The 13174-nt window shown below is 36.3% G+C and overlaps 1 protein-coding gene across 1 annotated transcript; it reads left to right on the top strand.

Moving 5' to 3' along the window:
• Window positions 1–548: 548 nt before the first annotated feature.
• On the top strand, window positions 549–967 carry LOC309976300 (ATP synthase subunit g, mitochondrial-like; the record flags this gene model as incomplete). The annotated part of the gene is made up of 1 exon (XM_082861881.1): window positions 549–967. One exon carries the CDS (start codon window positions 549–551, stop codon window positions 858–860), a length of 312 nt encoding a protein of 103 aa, XP_082718007.1. The 3' UTR covers window positions 861–967.
• Between the last annotated feature and the right edge of the window lie 12207 nt (window positions 968–13174).

Raw genomic sequence — 13174 nt, 5'->3', positions numbered from 1 at the left:
AAATAACAAGCTCAGAATCTTTACATTTCAGCACTAATTTGTGATCTATTTTCAATGACTCTCATTATTCTCAGGAATTCCAAGGTTAAACTCAGAGATTATTATTTTATTTATTTATTTATTTTTGGCTGTGTTGGGTCTTCATTGCTGCATGCGGGCTTTCTCTAGTTGGGGCTACTCAACTGGGGCAAGCTGGGGCTACTCTTCATTGAGGTGCATGGGCTACTCATTGAGGTGGCTTCTCTTGCTGCGGAGCACAGGCTCTAGGTGCGTGGGCTTCCATAGTTGTGGCACGTGGGCTCAGTAGTTTTGGTGCATGGGCTTTTGGTGCATGCTCCGCAGCATGTGGGATCTTCCCCGACCAGGGTTCGAACCCGTGTCCCCTGCATTGGCAGGCGGATTCTTAACCACTGCGCCACCAGGGAAGTCTCTTAGATTATTTTTTAAAAATATTGCAAAATTGCTTGTGGGCATATCTATCAACAGTAAGAAAGGAGAGGTGTCATTCAGCCGGCCAGTCGGCGCGACAGGCTTCCCGTCCTAGAACCATGGCCCAGTTTGCCCGTAACCTCGCGGAGAAGGCCCCGGCGCTGGTCAGCGCTGCTGTGACTCACTCGAAGCCTCGATTGGCCACATTTTGGCACTATGCCAAGGTTGAGCTGGTTCCTCCAACCCCTGCTGAGATCCCTACAGCTATTCAGATCTTGAAAAATATTATCAATCGTGCTCAAACTGGTAGCTTCAAACAGCTTACAGTTAAGGAAGCTTTACTGAATGGTTTGGTGGCCACTGAGGTGTGGATGTGGTTTTATGTTGGCGAGATCATAGACAAGCGTGGCATCATTGGCTATAATGTTTGAAGACCAATCTTTGCTTTGTTATTTGGGTGTTCTTGGACCATGTGTGAGCAGACTGCTATTTGAATAAAATAAGACAATACGTCAAAATCAAAAAAAACAAAACAAAACTGTGCTCAACTAGAGCAGCTTGAGAAGAAAGTTTGTTCAGGGGCCTGTTGAAATGTGCACACTCCACCTATGTTACCTTCTTCTCAGCGGATCACATTAGGTTCAGTGGGGTGCTTTGCATAGTGGCAAATTTGTTAAGAGGGAACTATATTTCTCATAACTTACAAAAGTAAATGGTACAATATTTTAGAGATGGAAGGAAGGCAGATGCCATGACTGCTTGAAGGTTATCATGGTTAGATTCATGACACGACATGACAAACAGCCGCAGGGCTGCTCTCCAACGTCCCAGCTGGTCCTCTCTCCCTCTGCTCTGTATACAGTGCTGGCTGTGGACTGCCAGCCCTGCAGAATAAGAGCAGCATGGCCCCATCACTAAATGCCGGGTAGTGTAACAGCAGTCACCATAGCTTCCCGTAGACTGTCCCAAATCGGCAACACCAACACTGGGCTTCTCAGATTTACTAAGTCAATGGCAACTCTGATCATCTAGTTCTCATGTTCAGAACTTCACTATCTGAATTCTTCCCACAACTATGGAAGTTTTAATGTCTCTACTATATCCCTGCAACAGATTATATTTTCTAAAGATGACCACAATGATCACTCCCATTCTACATGATCTCACAAGGTGACTCTTGATTCAGACATGCCTCACATCAAGTACTGGGATTTATTCTTCACCCTCATGTCTTGAATCTGGGAAGACACCTGAGACAACTTCAAGCAACAGAGTGTGGGGGTGATGGTGCTATATTATTTCAGAGGCAGATCATCGTACTGAGAGGTACTTTCTTTTTTTTTTTTAATTGGAATATAGTTGCTTTACAATTTATACTAGTTTCTGCTGTACAGCAAAGTGAATCAGCCATACATATACATATATCCCCTCTTTTCTGGATTTCCTTCCCATCTAGGTTACCACAGAGCACTGAGTAGAGTTCCCTGTGCTATACAGTAGGTTCTCACTAGTTATCTATTTTATACATAGTAGTGTATATATGTCAATCACAATCTCCCAATTCATCCTACCTCCTCTTTCCCGGCCTTGGTGTCCATACATTTGTCTGAACAGTACTTTCACCTTGCTTTCTCAGGAAGCTCACTCTTGGAACACACACATGAGCCCAGGAGCCTCACAGAGGCCCATCTAACTCATCAGCTGTTAAAGAACTTATGATGTCTCTTCAGCATGCTATCATCTTTTTTCAAAGTCTAAAATATTTCTTTATGCAACTAGAGATTATAATAGTAATAATTATATAGTCAGTAATAATTATAGTCAGTAATTATATAATATAATAATATATAATTATATATATTATATAATATATAATATATATATTTTAATATATAATTATATATATTAAATAATATAATATATATATTTTAATATATAATTATATATATTAAATAATATATAATATATATATTTTAATATATAATTATATATAATATATATATAAATAATAATTATATAATAATTATAGTCAGTAATTATATAGTCAGTAATAATTATAATAGTCAGAAATAAGTCAGGAAGAGAAAGACAAATACCATATGATATCACCTATATGTGGAATCTAAAATATGACACAAATGAACCTATCTATGAAACAGAAACAGAATCACAGCCACAGAGTGGTTGCCAAGGGGGACGGGGTTGGAGGAGGGATGCAGTGGGAAGTTGGGCTTAGCAGATGTAAACTTTTATATGTAGAATGGATAAACAACAAAGTCCTACTGTATACACAGAGAACTATATTCAATATCCTATGATAAACCATAATGGAAAACAATATAAAAATATATATATATATGTGTGTGTGTATAACTGAATCATTTTGCTGGACAGCAGTAATTAATACAACATTGTAAAAGAACTATGTTTCAATAAAAATATTTCTTTATAATCAAGTGAATTTTATCATCACAAAGCATTTATCAAGTACATCTAACTTAAAATTAGCTTATAAATATTTCACTGTCAGCACAATTCCTACAACACTAGAACAAAGAATTCTGCTTTGCATTCCTCAAAGAGCATTCATTCATTTCATATATGCAGCAGCTTCAACCCACAGATGATCATTCTGAGTAGCTGTGAAAAAAATAAGAAGTGCAACGTTCTCAGGTTTATGTGATAAATCCTTGACATATCTTTTGTTCTCAGGATTCATAACACAATCTAGTGGGTTATTTAATGGGAAAAATATGTATAGAAATAAAAATAAACTTTAAAATAGTAATCTTAATATTATAATTGCAATATGTAGAAACTCTTCATTTGAAAGAGTAAATCATCCTTATAAATATTTGCTAGACTAGCAGGCATTAAATAGATGCTTGTGTATTTTTTTAAGCAGTGCTTTTCAATCTCATATTCTTTGAATCTTTTTTTTTCACAGTTACTATGCAATGATTCATTAATTCCTATAACCACCATAGAACCTGTTTTGGCATTTTGTGTTTCAGAATTCTTAATGCATTAGTAAAGAATTTTCTCTCCTGAGATGTATTTGATCTTGGGTTGATCTAACAAAAGTCAAATTTTACAATGAGGCAGATACTTTATAGTCAAATGTATTAGTAGTAGTCGGGTTTCTTCAGAGAAACTGAACCAATAGCATACTGGGGGAGAGAGAGAGAGGGAGAGAAAATATTAATTTTAAGAAACTGGCTCATGTGATTGTGGGGCTGGCATGTCCAAAACCCACAGGGAAGGCCAGCAGCCTGGAAATTCCTGCAGCAGTCTGAGTTGTAGTCTCAAGTCCAAGACAACATAGAGGCAGAATTCCTTCCCCTTCAGGGGACCTCAGTCTTTTCTCTTAAAGCTTTCCATAGATGGTGTGAAGCCCTCCCACTTTACGGAAGGTAATCTGCTTTACTCAAAGTCTATGATTTAGATGTCAATCACATTTAACAAACGTCTTCACAGCAACACCTAGACTGGTGTTTGACCAAACAACTGTGCACCATAGCCTAGCCGAGTTGACATAAAATTAACCTTCACACCAGGTAAAGCTGAGTCTCTAAATTTTTATTTTATCTTATTTTAGAATGAATTTAGCTATGTAAAAATAAGAGAAGCACATTACACAAGTACAGAAACGTCAAAATTAATACAGAAGAATATAAGAAAATGTGCATTACTTGAATGGGTTCAATTAAATTTGCAATTGTTATACAAACTACGAATTTTTAAACTTATGTTTACCATATAAAATTGAAGTAAAGCTAAGGTATTGTTTTATAGCAAAATATTTTTTATCTAACATTATTCAAAAATATTACTTCTTTAAACTTCCTTTGTGGAAAAAAATATGAACTGCATGAAAAATTTGAAATCATATTTTTTTATCTGCATTTAAATTTTAGCCAGAATTGAGTAACTCCTTGCTATTAAAGAAACTCCCATAGGGCTGCCTCACATATTAGTTCCTTTTCCTGGAGAACTCTTGCCTAGGTATCTACTTGCCTGACTCTTTTTCAATCTCCAGTTTTTTTTAATTTTATTTACTTTTTATTGAAGTATAATTGATTTATAATGTAGTGCCAATCTCCGCTGTACAGCGAAGTGACTCAGTTATACACATATAGACATTCTTTTTTTAAATCTTCTTTTCCATTATGGTTTATCACAGGATATTGAATATACTTCCCTGTGCTATACAGTAGGACCTTGTTGTTTATCCATTCTATATATAATAGTTTACATCTGCTAATCCCAAACTCCCCGTCCTTCCCTCCCCCTTGGCAACCACAAGTCCATTTTCTATGTCTGTGAGTCTGTTTCTGTTTTGTAGATAGGTTCATTTGTGTCATATTTTAGATTCCACATATAAGTGATATCATATGGTATTTGTGTTTCTCTTTCTGACTTCTGTTAGTATGAGAATCTCTAGTTGCATCCATGTTGCTGCAAATGGCATTATTTCATTCTTTTTTATGGCTGAGTAGTATTCCATTATATATATGTATCATATCTTCTTTATCCATTCATCTATCGATGGACATTTAGGTTGTTTCCATGTTTTGGCTACTGTAAATAGTTCTGCTGTGAACATAAGGGTGCCTGTATCTTTCTTCAATCTCCAGTTTTAATTACAATTCTCACAGAGGTTTTATGAGATCAATAATTATAATGTATCCCCTAATACTATTTATAATTTTAAAAAATTACTGCTTTATATATTCTTGACATACTCTTTCAATACATTTAAATCTATCTGAAATAATCATATTTACTTGTTTAATTTTCTATTGTTGCCTCAAACCCCTGGAAAGTAATGAGACACCTAATAATACAAATTTAACAAATAAGTAAATGAATGATCAAATCAATGAATAAATAATGCTATGTTATATGGAAATAATGTTCCATGGACTGCACGTTGATGGATGTTGTCTTCAAAAGGTGTATTAATTAGGCTTACCCTACCTTATAATATATAATTGTTTGAACACGATAAAAGTTTATTTTTTGTTCACATTAATTATTAAACAAATGAGCCTGATCAGTTCTCATCCAAGTGTTGATTCAGATATTAGAATCCCTCTACCTTATGGTTCTGCTAGTCTCAACACATGACTTCCAAAATTATCAAGCTTGTCTGTATCAAGCCAGTGGAAGAGGAAGAAGAAGTAGCAGAAGCTGGACCTTTACCTTTACGTTGATCCAGAGCCAACAAACTTCACTTTAAGAACAATTCATAGGTTAAGATTTAGACACAAGGGAGGGGGATGCAGCCCCTTTCCTGCCACAACTTTGTACTGTGGAATACCCATGATTATCTTAAGTTCTGAAAATCTCTCTGCTATTACATTTTTTGAGTCATGACTTTTTTCTTCTAGTTATATCTTTTTAAATTTTCTCTGTCAGGTTTACAAATGAAGTTGGTATGTAGCGTCCTAACCTTACTGTATCATGGTGTTTGGGGAGCACCCTCAGAGGCATTTATAGACAACATCTGACAAGACCTCAAAAGCATGATTTATTGTGTTAACCTCATTACTTTCTTTATACTATTTTTATTCATTTTATTTCTCATGTGTTCTGGTTTCTTCAAATGATGGAATAAAGTTCCATGCAGAACACATAAAGGAGACATAAAAATATATTAAAACATATATAAAATATGCAATGACATTTTTAAGGAGAAACAGATTTGAAAGGTAAATTTATTTTAAAAATTCATCTTTAAATATAAATGACTAAGAAAAGAGTTAGTTCTTGAGCATTTTTAATTTCTCTTTCTTTTTGATTCTGTGTGATTCTCACTGGTGAGTCTTGGTCTTCAGGCACCAAGACACTCTGGTGTGGGGAGTTTCCTGTTGGCCCAGTGGTTAGGATTCTGGGCTTTCACTGCTGTGGCCCAGGTTCGATTACTGGTTGGGGAACCAGTAATCTGCAAGCTGTGTGGTGTGGCCAAAAAAAAAGACACTCTGGTGTGACATAACTATATCCTTATTCTAGCCCCTTATTTCTTATTTCTAGTTAGGAAATTGCCCAATGCTCATTTTTAATTGTATGATTACATTTGCAGGATTAAAGAGGCAACCTAAATGTCCACCAACAGATGAACGGATAAAGAAGATGTGGTACATATATACAATGGAATTATTACTCAGCCACTAAAAAGAATGAAATAATGCCATTTGCAGCTACATGGATGGACCTGGAGATGATCATACTAAGTGAAGTCAGTCAGACAGAGAAAGACAAATATCATGTGATATCACTTATCTGTGGAATCTAAAAAAAAAATGATACAAATGATCCTATTTACAAAACAGAAATAGACTCAGAGACTTAGAGAAGGAATTTATGGTTACCGGGGGGAAGGATAGGGAGCAGGGATAGATTGGGAGTTTGGGATTGACATGTACACACTAGTATATTTTAAATGGATAACCAACAAGGACCTACTGTATAACACAGGGAACTCTGCTCAATAATCTGTAATAACCTAAATGGGAAAAGAATCTGAAAAAGAATAGATACTTGTATATGTATAACTCAATCACTTTACTGTACACCTGAAAATAACACTACATTGTTCATCAACTATACTCCAATATAAAATAACAATTTAGGGCTTCCCTGGTGGCACAGTGGTTGAGAGTCCGCCTGCCAATTCAGGGGACAGGGGTTCGTGCCCCAGTCCGGGAAGATCCCACTTGCCGCAGAGCGGCTGGGCCCGTGAGCCACGGCCGCTGAGCCTGCGCTCCGCAACGGGAGAGACCACAACAGTGTGAGGCCCGCGTACCGCAAAAAAATAAAAAAGTAAAAATTTTTAAAAAAAATGTTTTACTGCCTTCAAACACCATCTAAAAATGTTTTTAGTTGCTTATAAGTTTTCAATATGGCATGTTGGGTCAATAAACAAGTAACTTAACTTTTGCTTTTCTCAATTTTCTCACCTCTAAAGGGGAATAAAATTAGCATTCTACCTCACAGGGTTCGTTTAATGATAAACTCGTAGTCTATGTAGAGCAATTAGCAGAGTGGTTAGTACTTTGTACAGTATACCATTTTACCATTTAAAATGACACACAATGTTTGATGGGCCTTTTTAATTGTGAAAATATTAGAGTCCACTTTTGTGGGTGGTGTTCTAATCCATTTACTAAGTAAATGGATTACTTTGATTTCATAACCACCTATAGAAGAGGAAACTGTAGCAACTTACTTTCATATTATTTTTTCCTGCACCCTAACTTAATGAACAATACTAGCAGTGATTAGGAATGTTACTTAGTTTCACTTAAAGTAGAAAAAGGACCAAAATGACATTATTCCACAATTGTATGGAAGCTGCTAGGCCTTTGTGTTTGTATGATTATAAAGAGGTTAAAGGGCAATTATTTTCTCCTTCAAGTCTATATTCTACCTTTCTCTAGAAAGCTCTGTTTTCTTGAAATTTAGATTGAAATAATTCTTTACAAGTCTACCCAGAGCTGGCCAAAATGCAAAGTTTGAAGGCACAGTACTAAGACTGCTCTCATTTCTGACAGGTTTGGGGGTTTCCCCAAACCATGCTCATGTTCAATAATTCACTAGAAGGATTTACAGAACTCACTCAAAGGCATTATATGCACGACTATGGTTTATGACAGGGAAAGGATACAAATAGGAATCAGCCACAGGGAGAGATGCATAGTGCAGAATCTGAGAGCATTCCAAATCTGAAGCTTCTGTTGTCCTCAGGCAGCATTACCCTCCCAGACTCGTGGCAATATGCCACGAGTGCTGCAAACCAACAATGTTCACCTGAGTCTTGATATCCAGAGTTTTTATTAGAGATTGATCATGTAGACATGATTGATTAACGGACTGATTGCCCACATAACTGAACTCAGTCTCTGGGTCCACTGATACTGCATGACCCAAAGCTCCTATCCAAAATCACGTGTTGGTCTTTCTGGCATGGCCAGCCCCTACTCTGTGTTTACTGGATGTGGTCAGTCCTCACCCAAACAAAGGCACGTGGCTCATATATGACATAGGTCACCTCTTAGAAGCCAAAGGGCAAAGTGTAGACCTCTCTTTGGACAAGGCCAAATTCTCTACTATACAGTGTCATCAGTTAGAGACGGCTGATCGCCTGTGTATATGTCAACTTCTTTCCCTAAAAGAACTCTGTGCTTTACATTTAAAATGCCCAAGAGAGAAGACTGATTGCTTGGTTTGTCACTGTCATGTAGGTTGTGTGGAAATTTCACCTAAACTACTTCACCAAAAACTTCTAATTTACAGTAAACAACAACTCTATGATTTTATTAAAATAATTATGGCATATAGATATACTATGTATTCATTTATTTGTCTAAAGTTAATAAAAGAAAATATTGATATATAAAGCAGGCAAAAGAGGAAACAGTCATTTAGAGTTTGACCATCAATTTTACTCCAATATCTATACCTTAACTTTTTGGTTCAAATCATGGTTTGTCCATATTTAATGATTTTCAGTGAATGGGAAAATACAGCTTTCATCAGTAATCCACTTTCATGTCTAACTTCTCTTTGAACCAGAAAGAGTTTTCTTATTCTTGATCCAAATTACTCTTGCTGAAATTCAAATGAATTTTCTGTATTCTGTTTTTAGCAGTCAGATCAAGCAATATATTGGAGAATGAAGGTAACACAAAGCATTACTACTCACCATTTCTCAAATATGTCAAAGACACTTTAAATTCTAATTATTTCCCCCCAGATTTTAGTCATTCCTCTCACCATGGGGTCATAGCAAATCTAATAAGAGATACAGAATGCAGGAAACTCTCAAAACTATTTAAAAAAATATGCTCCTCAGAAAAACTACATAAAAATAAGTTACTTGGACTGTATTTTTTAAGTTGCTCATTGCATATAACAGAAAAAATGTCTCCACACCTCACAACAGGGCATGAAACCAACCACAGGGTTATATCTTTTGCATCCTCAGTTTCTAGATTTTAGAAATGTTATGATTATGTTGCTAAGCAATGTGCAAACCAATGGCTCCTTGGGATTGTGTATCCTTTGGAAGAAGCTATATTTGACAGTTTGTTTATAATGCATTTTCCTAGATGCAAAATATCTGTAGCACGGCTAGAACACCTGCCCTTAGGGTCATCTAACTAAACTCACTGGAAACTTATCTTAGGGATGTTTATTTTCTAACTACATCATGTGATATATAATGTCAGCATGTTTGTACATATATATGTTATCATACTGTTTTTATTTAAACATTTATACTAGAGGTAAAATTTCTGAATTGTCTAGATGTCAAATTCCAAGTGATGTACAGGAAGAACGGCCGATACTTGTTACCTAACATAGGAATTCTACTTAACCATTGCTGTAATAGCCATAGAACCTTTCCAGCAACTCTTTGCTAAAGCCTTTCTTCTGCACAGTCAGGGCAACTTATCAATCAGGGCAGCCTAATCGAGGTGGATAAACCTCTCAACATGTCCTAAAATTTCAGAGGTGCTCAAGAATCAAAATAACTCTTGTTAAATCCCAGAACTGAACCTTGTAGAAATTCATAATTGATGATCACTAGTATATTTTATTTGCTTATTCTTTTATGCATTCATGACTTCAAAAAAAAATCAGTGAATGCTAAGCACATGTTAGACAGAGTAATCTAAAGACAGATCCCATGTAACATGCTTCTTCAAGACACTTATATTAGACTTGTGTGGATCTATAAGCTAATAAGGGCAAAAGGCACCATGATTGCTTTGATAGAAATAAGACTGAGGTATTAGAATATGAAGGGAATCCTAAAATTTAAGAGGTGGCAAATGAGAGAAGGGCACAGAAGGATAAAAAGCTACTGAACATAGACAGAGAGGTATAAAGTGCTTTGCATACACACAAAACTTACAGTGTGGCTGGAGGATAATTTAAGAAAGAAAAAAGCAAGTAGAAGAAAGGCCTCGAATGCCATGCCAAATGGCAGTGAGAGAAAGTCACAGACTTTGAGCTGGTTATTGAAAATATCAGTATTGAATTCAGAACAATTACATCAGTAATAACGTAAGTGATGAACTGGAGACAGAGGTGGTCAGGAAAGGCAAACTGGAGAGCAATTTGGAGATATTTGGAGATATGAAGTAACACGAATAAATAATTTTTAAAAACTGGACTAAGTAGCCCTCTGTTTGGAAGGGAGAGAATAAAGAAGATGTATATTAAGAATGTGTAAATAAGAGAATTTGATACTCAGAAATTATGACCAAGATATAATATTTCTGAATAGTTCTGAATGTTACTTCCTGGACCCCTGTTTTGGATGATAAATTACAAGCCAAAGTTAGGTATGTCACTTCTGGACTGGAGCATTTATTTAATCATCAACATAAAAACCTCTCGTCTGTCTTTTCTTCTGGCTCATGAATAGCAATGCCTAAGTTACAGGCTGCTCCAAAAGCCAGTATTCCTGAGAAGCTAATGATTGGAGCACCTTGAAGACCTGCCATGGATCTGTACCATGGGTAAGAAATAAACTTTTGTAGTTCTAAGTGACCGATGTTTTCAAGTTGTTTATTACCCCAGCATAATATAGCCTGCTCTGACTGATTCAAAAGCCATTGGCGCAAAGAAAGACAAATAGACCAATAGACCAATATGGAGACCTCACAGACAGATATATATACAGACACCCTGTCAATAGGGTACTCCACAAATCAACAAAAAAAGGAAGGATTGTTTGGTGTGGGAAAATAGACTGACTATATGGACGCATATAAAACTGGATCCTTACCTAAGACCATACAAAAATGGGAAATCTAGGCAGACTAAAGACCTCAATGTCAAATAAATGTTCAGCAAAAGAAATGTTGGAAAATTACTATGACCGAGAAAAAAAAAAGAGCTTCTTAAATAATACTTTCAAAGCATAACCCAAGAAGCAAAAAATTACCAATAAATTTGATAATCAACCTAAAACAACAAAAAAACCCTTTGCAATCCTGAAGCAAAAATAAACAAAGGATATGTCAGACCCTTTCCAGCAGAGAAAACCAAACAAGCTGACAAATAGAAGATGAGGTGCTTGAAATCATAGTTACCAGAGAAATGCACATAAAAGCACTAATGACTCATCACTTTAGTTCCACTGGAAAGCTGTGTAATGCCAACTGCTGGGCATGGACAAGCCCTCAGTCTTTGCTGGGGAAAGGCACACTGCTGAGAGCATGCTGGAGAGCAGTCTTCAGTTACTTAGTTAAATAAAATATACACAATCTGCTCCTGATCACGCATCCGGGGAAATTTTCACAAGATATTAATAGTTTAGAGGACAATGTAAACAGATATTCTTTGAAGGATCTTTCACAGAGATGGGACAATAAATGTGTAAACGTGGTGGATGTGCCCCATGGAGTACTGTGAGGCAGCTGGAAGCAACACATTAGAGAGAAACCTACGAACACGAATAATCTTATAAATGTATTAATTACTTTTACTTTCTTAAATTTGTTTTTATAATTTTTTAACTGAATTTTTTTTTTTTTTTTTTTTTTTTGGCCATGCTGCGCAGCATGTGGGATCTTAGTTCCCCGACCAGGGATCAAACCCATGCCCTAACCACTAGACCGCCAGGGAATTTTCCTGATTACTTTTTTGTGTGTGTGTGGTACGCGGGCCTCTCACTGTTGTGGCCTCTCCCGTTGCGGAGCACAGGCTCCGGACGCGCAGGCTCAGTGGCCATGGCTCACGGGCCCAGCCGCTCCACGGCATGTGGGATCTTCCCGGACCGGGGCACGAACCCGTGTCCCCTGCATCAGCAGGCGGACTCTCAACCACTGCGCCACCAGGGAAGCCCTCCTGATTACTTTTAAAAAGATAACTAAATTATGCCATATAGTCCTATTTATGCATATTCAATGTCTGTGGACCAAGTAGTCATTTGAAAAAGAACACAACATAATAGACACAATAATAATAATAAATGCAGTATTAAGCACACGGACATGGTTGCCTATGTTGAGTGGGGAGTGTACAATGGGTGTCAGGTATAAGGATAAAGTGAATAAGCAAGTAAACAGAGAGGACGAAGAAGAGAAGATAGTTGTACGCTTCAAATGTTGACTATCTGCAAACTGTACCCTATAAGAAACAATAAGAAATGCCCTTTATTGGAATTAACATTCTGAGACTAGTTTTAATTATCTATATAAATCATCTAAGAGAAATAAAAATATGTTGTTATAATACATGACTGTGTTGCAGTTGTTATGGGCAAACCAGTTTGATTCAAGCCTTATCAGAATAATTCGCACACATGGATTCTAAATTGCTTCCAGGATTTAGTATGTACTTTCACAAGCATTTTAAACTCATCTGTGCATTGTAAAGTTGTTTTTTTCATATTTAAAACTAATACTTTGCTATGTCTAATCTGAGATTTTATTTAATTCCTCCTTTTCCCACTTATATCTTCTTATTCTGTCCATCTCTCAAAGCTTTGGGTCACCCATTCTAACAGAAGATACATACCCTTGGTATTCAGGATGACACACATTTGCAGTAAAAATGTAACAAATATGAAAAATATCATGAGCTATGATTTTGCAATCTTATTATGTTGTTGTAAAGTGTATAGATAGATGTTAACACCTATAACATTTACTAATCATTCCATAAACAAAGACAGGAAGAAATGTCTTAAGTGGAGAGGGTGTGGGAAAAAAAGGGAACCTTCCTA

The sequence above is a fragment of the Leucopleurus acutus genome (genome assembly GCF_964270905.1).
Source record: "Leucopleurus acutus genome assembly, chromosome: 2".
Taxonomy (NCBI): domain Eukaryota; kingdom Metazoa; phylum Chordata; class Mammalia; order Artiodactyla; family Delphinidae; genus Leucopleurus; species Leucopleurus acutus.
The sequence above is the reverse complement of the archived record's forward strand: the minus strand, read 5'-3'. Positions and strand labels throughout refer to the sequence as shown.